Source organism: Dermacentor variabilis, chromosome 2, assembly GCF_050947875.1.
Source record: "Dermacentor variabilis isolate Ectoservices chromosome 2, ASM5094787v1, whole genome shotgun sequence".
Classification (NCBI taxonomy): domain Eukaryota; kingdom Metazoa; phylum Arthropoda; class Arachnida; order Ixodida; family Ixodidae; genus Dermacentor; species Dermacentor variabilis.
This window is the reverse complement of record NC_134569.1, coordinates 52,774,436-52,796,727: the sequence shown is the minus strand read 5'-3', so window position 1 is coordinate 52,796,727 and position 22,292 is coordinate 52,774,436. Positions and strand designations below refer to the sequence as shown.

At 47.1% G+C, this 22,292-nt stretch overlaps 1 protein-coding gene across 1 annotated transcript; it reads left to right on the top strand.

Annotated features, from left to right (window-relative positions):
• The first annotated feature begins 2,137 nt into the window (after window positions 1–2,137).
• Window positions 2,138–4,392, top strand: LOC142570842 (gonadotropin-releasing hormone receptor-like). The gene has a single exon (XM_075679156.1). The coding sequence runs from the start codon at window positions 2,662–2,664 to the stop codon at window positions 3,718–3,720; it is 1,059 nt and encodes a 352-aa protein (XP_075535271.1). The 5' UTR covers window positions 2,138–2,661; the 3' UTR covers window positions 3,721–4,392.
• Window positions 4,393–22,292: the final 17,900 nt, after the last annotated feature.

The following is a 22,292-nucleotide window of genomic DNA, read 5'->3' as shown; positions in this document are numbered from 1 at the left end:
TTCCAACGAGACTTAGCGTGGGCGTTTTTATTCGGGAAAAACGAAAGCCCACGAAGTTTTAAAAAATACCACGTGACAGCGCGCTCTGTGAGCCCGAATGCACCACGATTACAGCGCACTCATGAGTGATTTGTAAAAACATCGCCAGCGCCGCTCCTTCTGTTCACTTAGGAGAAAGGCTTCAATCTTTGCTCGGCTCTGACATTACCGGCCGCGGCTGGCGACGGCGCTCCGAAAAAAGCGCTTCGTCAGCAGCCGTTCGCGCCTGTCGCCGAAGAACGCGCCGTCATCAGCCGTTTATTCCGATATGACGAGAAGAGCAATTCTTGTTCCAGCGTTCAAGTCGATGCGGAATAGAAATAAATACATAAAATACATGCATCACACATCTGGAACCTGGGCGAGAGAGAGCATCATTTGTTACACTGCTGCTTTTCTTCCAAGCTGTGCCAGCGGCTAGATGCGTGTGAGCTCGACTGTCTATTACTGTCGTGCCGCGCAACCGTTTCGAAGAATTTGTTTGCAGTTTATCTACTAGAACCAACCCTCGGAGTGTTAGCCAGCGCCACCACTCACGGCCTTGGCGGCTGATGTGGACTATCCTTACTGCCGCAGGCTTTGCGTCTACGTGAGGATTTTCGGTGAAGGCAACTGGTAAATAAACAATAAACACACATATGCTACTCGAAGTCATCAATACTGCCGGATTCGAGACAATCGTTATGTAATGAACGAGAAGAAAGGAAACCGATGGACCATATTTTATTAGGTTTTATTATTTCCACTGTGGTTGCTCTTGGTGTCTCTGTTTGCTGGCTTCCTATAATATTAAAACAACAGCCACAACAACCAACAACACATAATGAAGTAGTACATACAGGTAGCAACTAGCGGCAAGAAATTCAGGTAAGGGTGTTTGTACTTCAACAGCTGTAGATCTAGGTAAAAGCGATTTCGTTTGAGGGAGGGGGGGGGGGGTCCTGAGTTTCTGGTTGTGTTTAGTGGTGGACGAAATTTGAGCAAAGCGAATGCGGTTAAGGGCTTCCGTCTCTGCTCCCGTCTCCTTCCATTAGAAAAGCTTGCTGCAGTCTGTACTTGCGACCTGGAACGCTTCCTGTCGCTCAACGAAGTTAGTGCCAACGCGAGAGCGCAGTCATTCGGTACAAGACTGTCGTGCACCGAAAGAAACGAGTTTTGCGCATTCCTGCACGTCATCATTCTGTCGCTTTTGCCTGAGTCAACGCACAAAGGCTGGAACCTGGCACTGCGAACGAGATAAAGAGAACAAAACTGAAGAGAAGCAAGACGAGAATGAGGACATAGCGTCATTGTACTGCAGTGATAAAATAAGTAATAACATGCTCAACCAAGCAAATTTCTGTTTCCGTTGACTGGTATATATAGATATATATATATATAGTGATAAACAACTAACAGCACACACAGTCGCACACACATATACATTATAGCAACATCTACAGTTTCGTCAAGGCTCGCGGCCTGCTAGAACGTCAGCAGCGCTTTCTTTGGTTGTAGCGGGGCGTCGTATAGGTAATGCGATTCTACCGTCGTGCGGAACCTGGAATGCTGGTAACGTTTAGTTCCTTAACAAATCTCGCTAAAAGTTGTGGGATCGTGCTTGGAAGGGAACACGTGTCAACACAAACACACACAAAAAAGAATGAGAAAGAGAACGCTGCGTTTTTTAAGAATATGGCTATGGTTAAATGAAGCTTCCTGCTTGGCTTCACATCTGTAAAATTATTTACTAAGCAGGCAACACTGAGTCACATATTGAGACAAAGTAGAAAAAAAAAGTTCCTTTTGGCATTTCGCGTCTTATATTGAAGCTTCGCTTAACAATTTGTCATCATAAACAAACGCCAAGTTGCCTAGATATGAATGTCTAAAGATAATTCGAAATATTCAGGAAAACGTATACACAAATGCTCGTAAACATTCTACGTGCTCGTTTTCGCATTTAATTTGCATTGGGTTTTCTCACTCGTGCTCGCTTTCGCATTGCATGAAACGTTCTGTGTACTAATAAAAGTGCATTATACATGTGAGTCTTTAAGACGTTGAGTCCGTTAAACTCAGATACGTTGCTTTTCCTTTATTGCAGGTACTTACTGATCCAGTTCAGGTACTGATGAAGAGGCTTACAGTCCTGAAAGGCGACGAGAATCGGCCTGTCGGCGTGTTGGAGCTCTCGCATTGTTCTATTAATATGGAACTAGGGAACTAGGAAAACGCAGCCGCGGGATTCCTTCTACTTCACCAAGTACACGCGCAGAAGCTTTGCGGTTTCCTAACTGCACAGTTTGCTTCAAAACGATCATGAAGCACACTTGAGGACAACACAAGGACCTCTACTCGAAGGCGATAAGGGTTAGTACAATCACGTCCACATCGACGGCTCTCACCCTCGTGGAGACTGGACTCCGATGCAATGTGTCTCATTGTCTCGGAGGCCAGCCTCTACGAGAGATAGAAAGAGGCAGACGCTGGCTGGGTGACGGCGCCGGTTCCGCTGAGTTGCTCTATCTGACTTCATACTCGGATGTCGATAATGACACGACTCCGGAGAACGCTACAACGGAAGACGTCATATTCGGACCTCAGTACGCAAGAACCCTGCGAATCGCCTTCATCGGCGTCATGCTCGTCTTGTCACTCGTGGGAAACTCGTTTGTGTGCTACCGGCTCCTTACGTCCCGACGCCAGAGACTGCTCAAGACGCAGGTGCTGTTCCTCAACTTGGCCCTGGCCGACCTTCTGGTCACTGTGGTCACAATTAACTCGCAACTTCTCTGGGAGATCATGGGACGCGTGTGGGTCGCTGGTGAGGTTCTTTGCCGCGTATTCAAGGTGCTGCAGACGTACACTCTGGTCTCGTCCACCTACATGCTAGTGGGCATCGCTGTGGATCGCCATTTCGCCATCTGCAATCCGCTGAAACCGGCGCCCAAGCCTCGTATGGTGGCAGCGACCTGCTGGCTGTTGTCCCTCCTACCGTCCGTGCCAAACCTGTTCGCGTTCCGCCTCGTAGTGGTTCGGGACAAACACTACTGCGCCTCGGTCTTCTACGTGTATCGAGACTACACTGCTGTGCGGCAGGTCTACATGGCATTCGTTTTCGCTCTCGTGTTTGTGGTGCCGCTCGTGGCACTGGTCGCGCTTTACGCGAGCGTGCTGCTCCGGTTGTGGAGGGCGGCTGCCACCGCCACACCAGAATCGCCGCGGGAACGAAGCGTTGTTACTAACTCTCCGGGCCGGGACAGAGACCGCAGCACGCTGCCGAAGGTCCGTGTGCGGACGCTCAAGATGGCAGCGGTTATATCCTTGGCGTTCTTGGTGACCAATCTCCCGTACATGGTGCAGGAGATGCTGCTGGCCTTCGCGCCAGGCGTATCGCTGGGACCGCACGCAGTGGCGGTGTTCGGCGTCATCTCGGCTTCCAACAGTGCCATCAACCCGTACATCTACCTCGCGTTCAACGGAGGTGCGGGTGCCACCGTGTGCGAAGCGCGCATGCGCGGCATGTGGCGTCGCCTGACGCGCTCCTCGGCGTCGAAGCGAACCACCGTCTCCTTCCGCACGCAGTGCTCGACGCTCAAAACGCCCGATAATAAGAGATTGCCGGCGGCAGCAGGGCTGCCTCTTGCACACGATCATGAAAACTGTGAAATGCAGGAAAAGGCGAGTGAGAAGCTTTAATGTAAAGTAACGTTAGAGTGTGCTGGAGCCTTTTAGTAAGGTTGACGACGCCATCCCAAGCCTAAAGTTAGCTCGCACCATCTAGTGCCAGACTGGGTTAACTAGAGAACACGGGGGAGGCCTTCGTCCTGCAGGGAACATAAATTTGCTGATGATGACGATGACAATAATAATAGTGTTGGTGGTGATGATGATGAAGGACGTCGATCGACACTAGTTAAAGCTGGATATCATATCCAGCTACATGATCGGCCGGCATGGGCAAGGTCGGGGCAAGGTTGAACTTTGTGAACGTTGTTTTCAAGCACAGAACGGCACAGAAGACTTAACTACCGGCGTGGTTATTGCGCCTATTGCGCTTTGCTGTGAAGCATGATGTCGCTGGTTCGAATCCAGCCGCGATGACCATGTTGACTACGGGTGGCCAGATTTGGGTGCACGTTAAGAAAACTCTGGTGGTCAAAATTAATCCGCAGCAATTCACCATATGGCCCCCTGAAAGCACAGGATGTTGTGTTGTGACGTCAAAAGGTCATTAGTCAATAAATAAAAGAACTACGATATAGGATGGACACGAGGCTGTCATTAAATGTGTCCACACTGTGTACTGGATTGTTGTGAATGCATTATTCTACTTGTGTTCATAGCTTGGCCGACCAATGCTGGATTGATTTGAATAAATACTAATTTCTGTGGTATATATAGCGTGTTACGTCACCGGGTAGCCATGCCTAAAAAGTGATTTATTCCTTGTCATCAAATTCTCAGTCTCACGCTCGGTTCCTGTTAAGTGCTTTTATTCAACAGGCATTTGTTCCCCAGTTTCAAGAAGTTCATTACAAATTAATGGCGAGCCACACAATCACACCAATGCAACTCTTGCAACAAAGTGCCGCTAAGGGATACGACGCAATGTTATCGGTTCCAAATGGAAAGGAATCTCGTATATTAACGCTTGCAGCCTCAATTTTTTAAGCTTTAAAGAGAAAAAGAGCCAGAAGAATGTCCCGATGTAAAAGTTAAATGCAGTGCATTGAAAAGTGATATTATCCATGCTCATTTGTTGGCGAATACAGCTTAACGCAAAGTGTGGTGGTGATAGCCTTGATATGCTCGAGTGGTCCTCGCTGCAGCCTTAAGTCGGGCTTACATATTAATAGCAGAACGTTGCTCCTTTCTACGTAGCCAAATGCTGTGGTCAAAGGCATATATCTACTTTAAACCGCCCGTGCGTTTACCTAGCCTCTAGTTTCTCAATATGCATTCCGCGGATCCATGAAAGGTCTCAGTATAGTACAAGGAGGTCGCCGGCGCATTTCCCGAGAAGCAGCTTTTATCAGCACCACCTGCTGAAAGAGCCAACGAGGCGTCTGGAAACACATCTGCAGCGGCCTGTCCATACACAGTCACGATTTTTTTATATTGATCGGCATAACAATGGAACAAGATTTGAGACCGGGATAGTTGGTGGAACCACAATAATGGAAGTGGGAAAGAAGGTCGATATTGCCTGGAATGGCTGTACCTCGGTTGTCTTCGATTGAACGGGGCGCCAGCACGCTCTTTAGCGGGCCATAAACGTCGTATTCGTTATTTATCGCAGACCACTCGTGGTGTGTAAATTGGCCATGTCATGATCCTGGCCTGTACTTGTTCAAGCCCTTACATTAGCGCAAGAGAAAAAAAAAAAGAAATAAGTACTAAACGGTCCATGAATGACCTACGAATGTCTCTAGGGGTGCTGGACGGTTAAATGAGCCAGAATCACTGCCGCAGCCGCCAAAGCATGCGCCGGTCGTTCGCTAAGAGACGTGTTGGACTGCTTGCAGCGTTCAATTTGGTGCGGCTGATTTGCCGATGATAGTTCGCCACGGGCCATTTCTCAGCAGCACCGGACTGACGCGAAAGCCACTAGGCAGCCGCTGCTCGGCCACAGAGAGCGAGAGAGAGCGAGAAAGGACATAAAAAAGGAGAGAAATGACAATGGCGCAACGCATTGATTCATACTCGTAGCTATTAATATATATATATATATATATATATATATACATATATATATATATATATCTGGTAATAAATCATGAAACGTGTAAAGGTTATGATGTGAGTGGCTTAGATTTGCACGTTCGCAATTTTTCCCGATGAATTTCATCGCAGATCCACTGTGGTAAGTACGAAGTAGAGGTGTTTATTTATGTATTCATTTTATTAATGTATTCATATATACTGCCATAGAATGTAGGATCTTAGCGGCGTGGTACACATGTAAGTACACGAGAGAGCAAGAAATGTGGGAGCTACATTCAATTAAGAATAAAGTTACAATGAACGCATAGAATTGCAAACAACAAAAAGAAAAAAAAAACGTAGTGAAGGTACTGTAATTTCAATGATTTGCGCTACAATCAGTGTACGAAGAAAGAAAGTGAGAAACTCACAGTCTCGTGCTGAAGAAAATGATGTTGCTGTACGTATTGTTACGGGGAGATGTAAAAAAAAAAAGGTCTACGTACAATATTTACGCAGTGGCAGCGAGTGGCACTAAAACAACAAAGATGGCGGACCAGGTTGGCTCGTCCTCATCCTCGTCAGCTACGCAACGTCTTCTTCGTCCACAGGGACAAGTGGCTCATAACAATATTTTTCGAAATTCAATAAGAAATCCTGTGTTACTATATTGTTTTTCAGATAGCTTACTCTAGTGAACTATTACTCTAGAAAATACAAATATTTGAAAAATTCAACACGTATAGTAAGCCGAGTTATAGCTGGTGAGTGCCCGTATGTAGCATCCTAACCTGTTGAATGCATGAAAATTCTAGACAGGCCAATGTTATAGTGACCGTTTATTTTCTGCAACAATTTTTAAACTACATAACTAATTTTTATTAGAGATAGAGATGCCCTTTAAGACATCCTGGGGAGGCTTGCCTGACGTCAAGTCAAGCATTCTGCTCCATACAGGTATGATAAAGATGGGACAATGCACAGGCTTCAGGACACAAATATAATACACAAAACTACACAACACTAAACTCTTGACTAACGTGTCTCATTGATATCAGTGTCTCTAAGGAAATTAAGAGCGCTTAAGCGCTCTTAATTTTGTTGTGCGAGATGCAAAATTTTGTTGCGCGAGATGCACAGAGAGCACTAGTCCGTAGACCGAGGTCGTGTCTTAGCTCAACGAATGACATTTGGTGAATGTTGAGTGCTGGCATTAAGCCAAATTGAGAAACAAAGTTAGCGATAGAGGTACGCCCGCAGATACTGCAGGTAAACCTAACTGCCTTCTTTTTTGCAGATTTTCTAGTTTCTCGATATGAATTTTAGTGAACGAATTTTACGCAATAACAGAATATTCCAAAACTCACCGAATCAGTGTTTTATATGCTTAGAAGCGTACAGAGGGTGTAGATGTCTTTAAGGAGCGCCTTAAATAGAGGAGGAGGAGGAAAAACTTTATTTGCTCTAATTGGTTAGAAATTATCGGTGGCAGATGTGGTCGGCCGTCTTCACGGTCTTCTTCCCCATCTGCGCAGGGTCGACACCCCTATTCCAGGGCACCACTAAGGGTGGCTACTCGGTGAGCGTGCCTTATTAGTCCATGCTGGACTTTCGGGTCGCTGCTGGAGAGCACCCTCTCCCACTGCTCCGCACTCGGGTCATATAATAAAGCCCTGCAGGATCATCATAATCATCATCATAATCATTATCATCATCATCATCATCATCATCATCATCAGCCTGGTTACGCCCACTGCTGGGCGAAGGCCTCTTCCATATTTCTCCAACTACCCCGGTCATGTACTAATTGTGGCCACGTTGTCCCTGCAAACTTCTTAATCTCATCCGCCCACCTAACTTTCTGCAGCCCCCTGCTATGCTTCCCTTCCCTTGGAATCCAGTCCGTAACCCTTAATGACCATCGGTTATCTTCCCTCCTCATTACGTGTCCTGCTCATGCCCATTTCTTTTTCTTGATTTCAACTAAGATGTCATTAACTCTCGTTTGTTCCCTCACCCAATATGCTCTTTTCTTATCCATTAACGTTACACCTATCATTCTTCTTTCTATAGATCGTTGCGTCGTTCTCAATTTAAGTAGAACCCTTTTCGTAAGCCTCCAGGTTTCTGCCCCGTACGTGAGTACTGGTAAGACACAGCTGTTATATACTTTTCTCTTAAGGGATAATGGCAACCTGCTGTTCATGATCTGAGAATGCCTGCCAAACGCACCCCAGCCCATTCTTACTCTTCTGATTATTTCAGTCTCATGATCCGGATCCGCAGTCACTACCTGTCCTAAGTAGATGTATTCCCTTACCACTTCTAGTGCCTCACTACCTATCGTAAACTGCTGTTCTCTTCCGAGACTGTTAAACATTAGTATTCTGCAGATTAATTTTTAGACCCACCCTTCGGCTTTGCCTCTCCAGGTCAGTGAGCATGCATTGCAATTGGTCCCATGAGTTACTAAGCAAGGCAATATCGTCAGCGAATCGCAAGGTACTAAGGTATTCTCCATTAACTCTTATCCCCAATTCTTCCCAATCCAGGTCTCTGAATACATCCTGTAAACACGCTGTGAATAGCATTGGATAGATCGTATCTCCCTGCCTGATGCCTTTCTTTATTGGAATTTTGTTGCTTTCTTTATGGAGGACTACGGTGGCGGTGGAGCCGCTATAGATATCTTTCAGTATATTTACATACGGCTCGTCTACACCCTGATTCCGCAATGCCTCCATGACTGCTGAGGTTTCGACTGAATCAAACGCTTTCTCGTAATCAATGAAAGCTATATATAAGGGTTGTTTATATTCCACACATTTCTCTATCACCAGATTGATAGTGTGAATATGATCTATTGTTGAGTAGAGAGAGAGAGAGAAAGGCAAAGGAAAGACAGGGAGGTTAACCAGATATTATCTCCGGTTGGCTACCCTGTACTGGGGGAGGGGCAAGGGGATGCAATAGGTGAGAAAGAAAGAAGGATAAAGAAAGGAAAAAAAATCCTAAGCCCACACACGCACGTACACACGAACTATTTCTCCGGGCACTGTCACGCAGGCCGCAAAGGCGTTCCTAGTCTTACGCAGTGTCACCGTACAGTCCTACGTCACACAGCGTACAGTCACAGTTAGTCATAAAGTCCCGTGTCTTTCAAGTATCGCAGCAGTGCCTTCATAGCGGATCGCACTGATGTTCACGTAGGCCAGGTTCCAAGGATCTTGTTTTCTGTCATTGGGCGCTTGTCCAGTTTGTCTAAGGTGGCTGAGAGGACTGCTCTTTGTGGGTTAAAACGAGAGCACTGACAAAGAAGATGCTCGATTGTTTCGTTGCACCCGCAGAAGTCACACGGTGGGCTGTTGGCCATTCCGATAAGGAAAGAGTAGGCATTTGAAAATGCTACTCCAAGCCATAGACGGACAAGAAGGGTGCAGTCACGTCGTGGAAGCTCGGGCGGAATATGGAGCTGTAAATTAGGGTCCAGGGTATGGAGGCGTGCACTTGTGAAATCGGATGAATTCCACTGAGCTAACGTCAGGTCATGTGCAAGTACGGCAAGTTTTTTCGCTGCGTCGGCTCTCGAAAGAGGAATGGCCACGCAGTTGACGCCGTCATGGGCAGATCGGGCAGCTGCGTCTGCTCGATCATTGCCATGTATGCCACAGTGACTAGGCAACCACTGATATATTCTATCATGTCCTTCGTCAACTAGTGGATGGTGGACTTCTCTAATCTCTGCGACAGGCTGCTCATGTGATCCATGGCGCAGTGCTGAGAGTACACTCTTGAGGGCTGCCTTGGAATCACAGAAGACTGACCATGCGTGGGATGGTTCCTCCTCAATGAAATGAAGAGCCGCACGCAGGGCTACCTGTTCAGCAGCTGTCGTTGATGATACATGTGACGTCTTTAGCTGCATTTTACGGATCTTCTTGGTATCACCACAGCGGCAGCTGCGCTTGCAGATGTGACTGAGCCATCGATGTAAACGTGTACGCGGCCACTGTGCACCTCATGTAAAAGTTCTAATGTGGCCTGCTTAAGGGCAAACGATGGCATGTTGGCTTTCTTTATGATTTCTGGGATGGTGAAGCGTATGTCAGGTCTGTGCAGACACCATAAAGGTGAGGATGGTCTTGCTGCAGGTATGTAGTTTGATGGCAATGAGGTACGATTGGCATCAATTATACGACTGAAAGTTGTGTGTGGCCTTTCTGCGGGTAGAGCGGCAAGATGGTGAGAAGGTAATCGGGCAACGTGCCGAATATGCGCCCTGAGAGCGTCGGTTTCCATGTAAGTTGATATTGGATGATCTCGAGCTATGACAATCGTTGTCGCTGTAGACGCACACATCGGAAGACCGAGACACGTCCTTAGGGCTTGAGCTTGTAGTCCCTGGAGTACACGCAGGTTTGTTTTGCAGGTGTTCCCAAGCCCAGGGAGGCTGTATCTTGTGAAACCGAGGAACAAGGCGTTATAAATCTGCAGCATTGACCGCACCGAAGTGCCCCACGACTTTCCGCCGAAAGATTTGAGATGTATTATTGTCAATAATCTCTTCTTCAGGTATGAAACATGCGGGCTCATGATAGGTCGCGGTGAATAATTACTCCTAAAAAGCGGTGTTTCCGTGCATTTGCTACTGCTTGCCCATTGACCTTTACAGTGCAACGCTTCACTTCCTTAAGAGTGAATGTAACAAGGCATCATTTCTCTGAAGACAGCTTTAAGTTCTGTTTTCGCAAATACAGTGATGTTAGCCTAGCTGCCTTTTGTAGCCGTGCTCGTACCTGCAGTCGTGTTACAGCAGACGCCCAAATGCAGATGTCGTCGGCATATATTGATACTTGAACTGTGTTGGGCAAGCATCTGACTAGGCCAACGAACACTAGGTTGAATAGCGTCGGGCTCCCTTGCGGTACTCCACAGCACGTTTGGTGTTGAGTCGTGGCGCCATCCTCGGTCATGCCTGTCGGTCAAATAACAGCACAGTCACTGAAAAGTGCGGCCACCGATTCCGGCTTCAATCAGAGCATCTATAATGGCATAATGTGCAATATTATCATAGGCGCCTTTTATGTCTAGGAATAATGCAGCAGTGAGTCGTTTCCAACGTTTTTGATGCTGAACAAACGTAACCAAATCGATAACATTATCTATGGATGAGCGCCCACGCCGGAAGCCAGACATAGCATCTGGGTACACGTTGTAATTTTCCAGGTACCATTCCAGGCGCGTAAAAATCATTCTTTCCATTATGTTCCCTATGCAGCTGGCCAGAGCGATGGGGCGGTACGATGACAAGTTTAACGGTGATTTACCAGGTTTGAGAAGTGGAACCAAGCGGCTGCATTTCCATTCACGTGGAACCAAACCGTTGCGCCAAAACTCGTTGTAATGGTTTAGCAGCATGAGTCGTGCTTTCTGCCCAAGATTGGCGAGCGCCGCATAGGTAACCCCGTCCGGGCCAGGTGACGAAGAGCGTCTGCAAGTCTCCAGTGCCGCTCCAAGCTCCTCCAGCGCAAAAATTACAGCCATGCGGGAATCCCGCGGCACAGGAGTGGCGCATGGTGTAATTGGGCGTTGGAACTGCAAGCTGGAAAGTGTTGAGCAAAATTCTTCAGCAATGTCAATTTCGCTGCGACCTTGGTGCAAAGCGAGGGATTTGAAAGGAACACGCTGTTGTGGTGATACGCGAAGCCCACGCACGGTTCTCCATACCTGAGATAATCGCTGACGTGGATCCAACGACTCACAGAAACGTTTCCATCTTTGAGATTGTAGTGCATCGATGCGACGTTGAATTTTCTTTTGCATCCGCCTTGCCTCTCGGAGATCATGGATGGATTTAGTTCTCCTGTATCTTCTTTCAGCCCTCCCGCGAATTGCTCGTAGTCGCTGCAGTTCTGCTTCAAATTCTCCATATTTCGGGAAAGGCTGGAAACTACGCGTAGCCTCTTGCATGGCTTTTTGAATTTCGTGTTCCAGACTTGAATGGTTCCCTTGCTGACATACTCCCTCCATGTGCGACCGAAATGCCGACCAGTCAATTCGCCGGAGGGTCATGGAGGAGCATTTAGATAGTCCCTTGATCTTCAGGTACGTCGGAGTATGGTCGCTTCCATGTGATTCGATGTCTGTAAACCATCGCACGTTTCTTTCAAGACGCCGAGAAACCAGGGTCAAGTCTAGGGAGCTGCTGTACGTAGGCCCGCTTAAATATGTCGGACTACCATCGTTGAGGCAATAAAGATCGTGCTGTGTGGCAAAGGATGCTAGTCGCCTTGCCCTGGAGTCAATCTTCAAGCTCCCCCAAAGTGGATGGTGAGCATTAAAATCTCCTTTGAGAATCGTAGGGCCGGGTGTCGCTGATAGCACGTCGTGCAGTCGTTTAGAGTCGAAGCCACTTGAAGGAGCAATGTACACAGCGACGAGTGTGAACGTAAGCTTATTCGTTTTAACGATTAAACAAACGTACTGGTTGTCGTCGTGAGGCGGGACTGGGTGCAACACGTAAGTCAGGTCACATCTAATATATACAATTACCTTGCTCACAACACCACAGGTAGAGGACATGAATGCCTCATAGCCAGAAATGCGCATAACATTCTGCACGTTCGGTTCGCAAATTACGAGGGTGGGAAAACGGTTTTCGAAGACAAAATGTCTAAAATCTGAAATTCTCGATTTGAGACCACGGGCATTCCACTGCAGTAAAGATGCTTTCTTGACTTCCTTGTGGAAGGGCAGCGAGGGGTGGGCCATGGTGCTATGCGATGCTTCCAAGTACTGGAGTCAGCGCGTCCAATACTTGCAGTGCGCTACAAGCAGCCCGAGTATCCATGTTTGTCAGTAGTAGACGCATGACATGCGTGAGCGATTTGAGCATGGCAATCACTTGTGAGTCCTTGTCTTGCATTTGGTCAACTGTAGTGACATTTGTCTTTAACTGGCGAGTCATTTGCTGTGGCTCTGGCGCGTGGCATGTCCTCGGCAGTGCCGGCCACGCCTCACTTGATGAAGCATGGCCACTTCTTTCGTTGACATTCGTGCTCTTACTGGAGACAGATGGAACAGGAGGTGGCGTTGCCGGACGAGACATTTCCCTTGAACCGGAAGAAGATTTCATGGACTTTCGTTTCCGGGAGTGATGTAGCCTTATCGCTTCAGAAGCATCTCTGTGTGACGATCCGTCTCTGGCCATTTTTCTCAAGATTTTCTGCTCTTTCTTTAGGCGTGGACAGTCTTTTGAGGATGCAGCGTGCGATCCTTGACAATTTGGGCCCTTGAGCTCTGTTGCACGGCAAGTGTCAGTGTCGTGTTGTTCGGAACATCGCGGGCATATCGTTGTATTTCGGCAGACAGCACTCACATGTCCAATTCTTTGACACCTTCTGTACTGAAGTGGTTTGGGTACGAAAGGTCGTACCACATGCCGAAAGTGGTCGACCTTTACATGTGATGGTAGGCAGTCACCTTTAAACACGAGCCTTACACAGGTTGACTTGCCAAGGCGCCGAGCTTGTAGTAAGGCAACACCATCTGTCGCAGGTTTGATTAAAATTGGCAGGTCGCTGTCGTTAATGGATGTGTCAATGTCATAAACAACACCAGTCGTGGTTTCGTGGTCTTGCGGAATGAGGTAGTGGACATTGATGTTGTACTGGAGCTTTACTGCCATCAAAGCATTGATTGCGCTTCGGTTGTGGACGTCAATAGCCAGGACGTTCTTTCGAGTATTAATTCTGATATCTTTAATTTCACATGGGACAAGAGCCTCCAGAGAAACGGAAATTGCTTGTCGATTAAGGCGGTTGAGGTTGTCGGCAGGTGTGTCCGGCACAAAAAGAATTGTGTGCGCCGATGGCCTTCGCTGTGGAACGACGGTAGACTTACTTGACGAATACCGTCCGCTGATGTTTCTTCTCTTGGCCTTCCGGTGTACCACTCTTTCGAAGCCTTCGTCATCTGAGGCGTCATCGCTTGAGCAGGAGTGCAACACAGTGTCCTCGCTGTCAGCTTGACTCGGTGGCCAATTTCTCTTCCTCGGGCCGGTTTCTGCCGAAGCAGTCACGTCGCGTCGGCATTCTGCCGACTCCACTTCCATTGCCGTGGCAATGGGAGCGGCGTCTCCCAGTAAAACACGGGAAAAAGCCGAGAATACTGTATTGTTGAGTAGCCTTTACGGAATCCTGCCTCGTCCTTTGCTTGGCAGAAGTCTAAGGTGTTCCTGATTCTATTTGTGATTACCTTAGTAAATACTTTGTAGGCAACGGACAGTAAGCTGATCGGTCTATAATTTTTCTAGTCTTTGGCGTCCCCTTTCTTATGGATTAGGATTATGTTAGCGTTCTTCCAATATTCCGGTACGCTCGAAGTCATGAGGCATTGCGTATACAGGGTGGCCAGTTTTTCTAGAACAATCTGCCCATCATCCATCAACAAATCTGTTGTTACCTGATCCTCCCCAGCTGCTTTCCCCCTTTGCATAGCTCCCAAGGTTTCCTTTACTTCTTCCGGCGTTACTTGTGGGATTTCAAATTCCTTTAGACTACTTTCTCTTCCATGATCGTCGTGGGTGCCGCTGGTACTGTATAAATCTCTATAGAACTCCTCAGCCACTTGAACTATCTCCTCCATATAAGTAATGATATTGCCGGCTTTGTCTCTTAACGCATACATTTGATTCTTGCCTATTCCTAGTTTCTTCTTCACTGCTTTTAGGCTTCCTCCGTTCCTGAGAGCACGTTCAATTCTATCCATACTATACTTCCTTATGTCAGCAGTCTTAAGCTTGTTGATTAACTTAGGAAGTTCTGCCAGTTCTATTCTAGCTGTAGGGTTAGAGGCTTTCATACATTGGTGTTTCTTGATCAGATCTTTCGTCTCCTGCGATAGCTTACTGGTTTCCTGTCTAACGGCGTTACCACCGACTTCTATTGCGCACTCCTTAATGATGCCCATGAGATAGTCGTTCATTGATTCAACACTAAGGTCCTCTTCCTGAGTTAAAGCCGAATACGTGTTCTGTAGCTTGATCCGGAATTCCTCTAGTTTCCCTCTTACCGCTAACTCATTGATTGGCTTCTTGTGTACCGGTTTCTTCTGTTCCCTCCTCAAGCCTAGGCTAATTTGAGTTCTTACGATCCTATGGTCACTGCAGCGCACCTTGCCGAGCTCGTCCACATCTTGTATGATGCCATGGTCAGCGCAGAGTATAAGGTCTATTTCATTTCTAGTCTCGCCAGTCGGGCTCCTCCATGCCCACTTTCGGCTATCCCGCTTGCGGAAGAATGTATTCATTATCCGCATATTATTCTGTTGTGCAGACTCTACTAATAACTCTCCCCCGCTATTTCTAGAGCCTATGCCATATTTCCCCACTGACTTGTCTCCGGCCTGCTTCTTGCCTACCCTGGCATTGAAGTCGCCCATCAGTATAGTGTATTTTGTTTTGACTTTACCCATCGCCGATTCCACGCCTTCATAGAGGCTTTCGACTTCCTCGTCATCATGACTGGTTGTGGGGGCGTAGACCTGTATGACCTTCAGTTTGCACCTCTTATTAAGTTTCACAACACCTGCAGGATCAAAGGACCTTAAAAAGAACAACTTGCAGCAATAGAGAGAGAGAGAGAGAGAGATAGAGAGATAGAGAGAGAGAGGGGGAGAGATTTCTATTACTGCAATGAGATGCCAAACAAATGTTCAATTTTGTAGAGACGTAGATTGTGTCATCATCATCATCATCATCATCATCATCATCATAGTTGGGCCCACTGCAGGGCAAAGGCCTCTCCCATGCTTCTACGACTACCCCGGTCACGTACTAATTGTGACCATGTTGTCCCTGGAAACGTCTTAATCTCATCCGCCCACCTCACTTTCTGCCGCCTCCTGCTAAGCTTCCCTTCCCTAGGAAACCAGTCCGTAACCTTTAATGACCATCGGTTATCTTCCCTCCTCATCACATGTCCTGCCCATGCCCCCATTTCTTTTTCTTGATTTCAACTAAGATGTAATTAACTCGCGTTTGTTCACTCACACAATCACAATCACAATACACAATTGTATTGTGTAAGCTCCGACAAATAAATGTTTTTGTGGCACACCGATATTGTTATGGGTTAAAAGGTTATTCGCATATACACTGTATTTTCCAAAATAAGGCCTATTTTCCAGTAGCTGCATCATTCAACTGCAATACTGAAGTCCATATTTGCTCTAACTTGATCTTCACTTGAACTTATTTCTATGTAAAGCATGAAGTCGCTGAACGTAAGACTAACCTTAATGGAAATATTGGTGGCGATTTAACACATCCATAACAAAAATGACAGCGTACCAAAGCGTTTCCCTGTGTTTACTTAGTTGAAGGCCATACATGATTTCGATAGCACAGCTCTGCTAGCGAAATCACGTATAGCTTTCAACTAGATGACGAGTCGTCGAAAAGCTACCTTTAAAGGCTCGCTGAAGATCTGTCAGAATGCTACGTTTCTCGAGAAAAGGAGTAATAAGTCTATGAATTCTCTGACCTGGGCCTATAAGCGGATAGCCTCAAAAGTTCCACAGACACGGGGCACACATTGGTATAAAATAGCTCATACCTGTGAAGAGATACATAGACTTCACAGGGCGTCGAAATTTTCCGCCAGTGTCCACCACGGGGGAAGGGACATGTTCACGACAACTACAATCACCTAGCTGACCACACAACTCAGTCTCCCTGTTTAAGCGTTTTCAAGAAGGAGACTGAGTGGTGACAAATTAGGCTGAGTAGGAGGACCTTCCCTTACCCAGCCTAATTTGTCCAAACAACCGGAAAACACATTACGAAGACATAAAACTAACGCATTTAATCACGCCGTACGATAAATTTGCTATTCCCTACACAATACTACCCAGAGTACAGGTTCTGCGGCATAATCGGGCACATAGTACCGCATCCTATGGGAGTGTGATTAGAACCCCTATCTACTCCCAAACCCCAATTCTTCCCGTTAACAGTGGGAGAGTGTGTTGTCTGGCACAGGCCTCGTCGATCAGAACACCTTAGTCAACCGAGCAGCCATCACCGCCAATGTACTACTACCTGGCTAGGAAGCCATCCCACAATTCGTTTGCTTTATTTTGCACAGTAAAGCATTTTCTCTCTCTCTTGCTGAAAGAGAAAGCAGCCCCAGGTTGCTGCCGGCGCAGCCACGAATGCCTTGCTACGCTCATTGACAGGCACAGCAGTCGGAGGATGCCAGTGAACAGATATTAAAGCAGCAGCTATATGTCTCCTTCTATATGCTGTCCAGTAAGCAGTTTTGTTTCACCGTGCCGTAAGTAAGAATAAGGATGGCGCTTGCTTGCGCTTGCATCCTCTAATCCACAAGCGACTTGGCGAAATTGACAAGCGCACATATGCTTATAATTAGTGGACCTATAATCACTGTGGTCCGAAGGGTTTGGCTATCATGTCTATAGGAAATTATCGCTGAACTTTGTTCCGAAGACCACGGAAAGGAGTGTTATGATCGACCCGTCAAGTGTGAGGAACGTTCAGGCGTGCCTTCCCACGACGAGATAACTGCTCTCTTCCCCGAAAAAGCATTACCCCTTTACGCCCTGAGCAGACACAAAGGGAAGGACCAAGAGGAGAAGACACGAAGGGCAGGAGCTCCTCGACTTCAGAACCTGACGAAGACACCGATACTTCCACAAGTTCCCCAAGATTTCCAAGAAGACATCGAAGACCACAAGACGGCGAGTGGTGATTTCAGGCCATCTTGGCCCCCTCTTAGTCAGAATCGCTCGAGACTCGGATGGAGTGACAACAATGTACCAATGAAGTGAATACATTCTTTTCTATATTTTGTTTTCATCATCCCGATGCCCGCCTTCATCGTCGTTTCCTGATTCTTGCGGCGAAGACCCACTTCACCTGGTCGAGATCGTATCAGGGTGCTATTCGTGAAAAAAATCCTCACAACGTGTTTGATAACTGAATATACCATAAACTATGCACGTTGGTTAGCGGATAGTAAGCATTAAATATAGTTCACTCGTACAACATTGTGCGGCATCCCTGTAACGGTCACGTGCCTGATGTAATATAGTTGATATACCTCATAGCTGCTACGCATCTTTAACTTCTAAACTAAAACTAGCGTCCGCGAAAATTCTGCAAATCAGTCGAGACTGAAGAGCCGCAAGTTGTTTCCTTTCTGTGCTTCTATGAATGAACGGAAGATTAGTAGCGCACTTTGTGTTCAGGAAAGCGGTGATTAAGCGGAACGATCGCGGATACTGAGAGCCAGGCTAAAAGTGCTTGCAGTAGAAAAAGAAATCTAATAGAAAAGAAAGAAACAACAAAAACAAGTCAACGCAAACATCACTGGCATAATATCAAAGCAACAGTGTTTGCTCTAACACAATCGCAAGCTCTGAAGCAAGTTCCACTGATTTTATGTACAGCACTTTTAATGCAGTATGCATTGTATGTCTCATCTACGAATATTGTACACCACGGCAAGCGCCCGTCCATGCCCTGGTCTACAGTAGAGAGAAAAGAAAATGGTTTTTCAAGAAACTGCCTCACTAACCAAGAGACGAATTGCGGATTTAGGTTTAGCTCTTAGAGGGAAACCAAAGACGAAACGGAACCTCCGTTAAAGTTTTCAGAACGAGAGGGATGCAGAAAGAACGCTTCCGCCTGAGAAGAGCCGGAAGCGCTTGGCACTACGCACGATCAATACACTCCAGCTGGTCACAAGACAGAGCTGCGCTCGGGTGGCTCAGCCTGCAAACCAGACGATCCAGCGTTGTCTGGACCCCGAGATTGTCAGCAAAGTAGGTTTCGGCCTATGGCTTAGGCGTGTCAGCCGGTTTGCTCAGCTTCCGCAAGATGGCGCAGCAGTTTCGTTTGCGGCGAAGTCGCAGCCGAGTAAACACGTGCGGGTCACAGCTGACTTTTCCTTTCCTTCACTCTGTAATTTCTGATCATGAAAGAAGTCTTCCTTCACTCATGTTTTTGACTGACTGACTGACTGACTGGCTGACTGACTGAGTCACTCACCCATTTCTCAAGACTGGGTCACTTACGCAATTAATCTTCCCCATCCGTGCATCATTCCATCTCGTCGGCTTCTTCGTTGGGTGCCGCTCGTGGTCAGAGAACAGAGAGAGAGGGAGAGGAAGCAAAGAGAGGAAAGGCAGGGAGGTAAATCAAAGGAGCGAACGATTTGCTACCCTACACTAGCTATAAAGAGAAGGGGGTGCAGGAAGAGGAAACGAGGAAGAGAGTGAGCACTGAGTGTCCATGGTAGAATGCACTAATGTACGAATTGGGTGTCCCAGCTAATGTTAGCAAAACTGTTTGACGAAAAAGAAAGATATATACAAAAACAGAAGGTGTAATGTACGATTTTAAAACCTAAGCGGTTCAGCTCTCAGAGCTCTGACAACCCAACACCGTGTTCACCGCGTCTTTTCAATCCTCCTTTTTTCGTTGAACTACCTGGATAACGTTAGCTAGGACCCACGATATACGAACTTACGTGTACTGCAAGTTGGTGATAAGCTGAGATTGGTAGGTATGGTGTGTTGGTATGACATGTCTGTGAGAAATGGGCGACACGCGTCGTCCTTCTCTCGTGCCTAACGTCCCGTTCTCGATAAAGACTGTCGCGAAGAGTACATATATATATATATATATATATATATATATATATATATATATATATATGGGACCATCGTTCCATACACACATACACAAACGCACGTTTGCAGTTGTTAATAGACTAATTATATACACGTTGCCCGCCGCGGCATAACTTAGGGGCAATGGCGTGGCGCTGCTGAGCTCGAGGTCGCGAGTTCGACCCCAACCGTGGCGGCGGCATGTCAATGGTGGTGGAAATGCAAAAACGATTGGCGTGTACTTTTAGGTGCATGTTAAAGAACTTAAGGGGGCCCAAAACTAATGCGGAGCTCCCCACTAAGGATTGCCTCACAATCAGATTGTGGTCTTGGGACAAGTCGAGCAAGTGATTCTTTAGTTGAACAGTTGCACCATTGTCTCTGCGTTTTCGCCTTTCATCTTTGCAAGCACTGGGATCTGCCGCTCCCTAATTGCAGCAATGTGTAGGCGCTACTTGAAGACCGTCCCAATCGCTCGTCGGCCCACAGAGCTGCGAGGGAACTTTTACTTACCTGTGCGAACGCCTTTGACTTGGCCAGGCCCTCTGTGCGAACTCACCACGTCTTTCCTTCCTCCCACTCCTTCCTCTATCTCATCTTTATATTCCCCGTTTCTTGTCCTCAGTGGGGGGTAGCCAACCAGACGCATTTCCGGTTAACATCTCTGCGTTCTCTCTTTCTTTCTTCCTCCTCCTGCAGGACCTGAAACATCGGAACTTCGGTTTTACGCCGTTTCCACTTTCTTTTATTTTTTTCTGATTTTGGGTGTGTCTCGCGATTTTCGTGCCTTTCATTTTTAGTCGTGTAACATTTAAGTGCGACACTTGGGAAGGTAACGGGAAGCAACTATACCGCGAACCAATCCCTTTTTGCTGATCGGTTCCTTTCCTCCATGCCGAAGTTCCATGCAAGTTTGGCCGTTTTTTTTTTTACGACTCCAAGAGGGAACAGGGCGCTACAGTGCCAATATCTGCAAGCGTGAAAGCTGTCCTCGTTCTTTTTTATTCAGCTGCTGAACTTGAGGAAGCCATTCCGGCGCAAAACTCCTCCCTGGCATGTTGCGGGTCGTTCGAAGCTGCGAACACGTTTGAAGTCGCAGAGCGCGGAGCATGTTTTTTTATAGCACACGTGTCGCGGCATTCGTTACGCGCCACACTTCCTCGCATCAGCGCGCGATCTTCGAAGTGCAAATCGCGATGAAGAGCGGCCGGCGAGCGCTTTCTTTTTTTTTTTTCAAATTCTTTATTATTGCTCACGAGAAGTGCTCTTGCGAGAGTGTGCAACAAATCAGCTCGGCTTATACTTTCGCACTTCGGCCATCTTAATGTACGATTGCTTACACACGAGGGCCCGCGACGAAATCTTGCGACAAATAGAGGCGAACGACACTCGAAACGTAAATAGCGAATAAAATATGCGAATTCTACTGATGCAGCGGTTCTTCGTCTTTAATTTGGCGAGATGTCTTAAATAGTCGCCGGTTGTAGGAGACACGACTTTGCCTCTGCGGCTGAGTTATTTAGAGATCCTTGCGTAACATTCGTAACTTATCTCAATCAATGAATGGGCAGTTATGAAAGTTCATTAATCAACACCTGGATCAGCGAATCAGTGAACTTCTTATGACTGTCTCTCTCTTTCGAGTATTTCGATAGTTACGTTAGCATGCATCACTGGTCCAACTTTTGTCAAATTTATTGAAATAGAAGGCCTTAGTAATCACTGATATTATTTTACGAGTCAGCAAGAAGGCCATACTAGTGAGAAGTCGCATGCAACCTTGTAAATATGGCAATGGGTGGTCACATTGTAGCGTTGGCCATCAGGAAGGAAGGAAGGAAGGAAAGAGTGGAGAAGGAAGGCAGGGAGGTTAACCAGTTTAGCTTAACCGGTTTGCTACCCTACACATGGGAGCGGGATGGGGGGGATAAAAGATGGGGAGAAGAGATAGCACATAACACGGCACACACATCATTGGTTAGAGCCTGTCACTCTTGCGCGGTACGTGACATAACTGTCACAGCCGCTTGTCGAAGCCCGTCTCCTTCATAAACAGAAGTAGTCCCTTCGTCGCCTTCAGCTGCGATGTCTTCTGTCGGCGATATGTGAAAATAGTTGCAACTGACAATGGTCTATTGTCAAAGTGCGCTAGAACGGACGCCATGGACTGTCTCTGAACATTACATTCAGGACAGTCGCACAGAATGTGTTCCAGCGTCTCCTCGCAAAGACAGGCATTGCAGAGAGCGTTGTCGTCCATTCCAATGCGAAACGAGTAAGATTTCGTGAAGGCCACCCCTAGCCATAAGCGATAAAGCAGGGTGGCCTCACTTCGGCGGAGTCCAGTGGGCATACAGAGATGCATCAAAGAGGGCAGGTCGTGTTGACGATTGCTCCGGTTGGTCTGGCTGCTTGGCATGCACCATAGAGAGAGCGTGATCTCCCGTGCAAGCACTCGAAGTCTGCTGGCTGCGTCGGAACGCAAAAGTGGTATGGCCTCTTCCTGTGTGTCTTCAAGAGCTGTCCGAGCCATCAGACGGCAGATAATGCTTACGTCCTTGCAAACATGTCTTAAAGGCTCACTCTTCTATTCACAAGCTTTGAAAGGTGATAGCAACTACATGCACATCACTCACAGGCGCTCATGCGGCTGCGTTTGTCGTCGGACTAAAAATCTACCTTTACTGCGATAACAATTATACGGACACTCAAGGCGCATTTCTGCCGTCGCCGTTGGCGTCGCCGTGATATTCCATATAAAGCACGACTTCGCCGACATGTGTGCGTACTTTTCACAGCCGCGCGTGGTCGTGTGCGCCGCATCTTGAAAGGGACCTGCAGACCGCTCATACCTTTGTGTGCGCTGTGTT

Coding starts and splice junctions, on each gene's coding strand:
- LOC142570842 (XM_075679156.1), top strand. CDS start 2,662: ATGCTCGTCTTGTCACTCGTGGGAAACTCGTTTGTGTGCTACCGGCTC.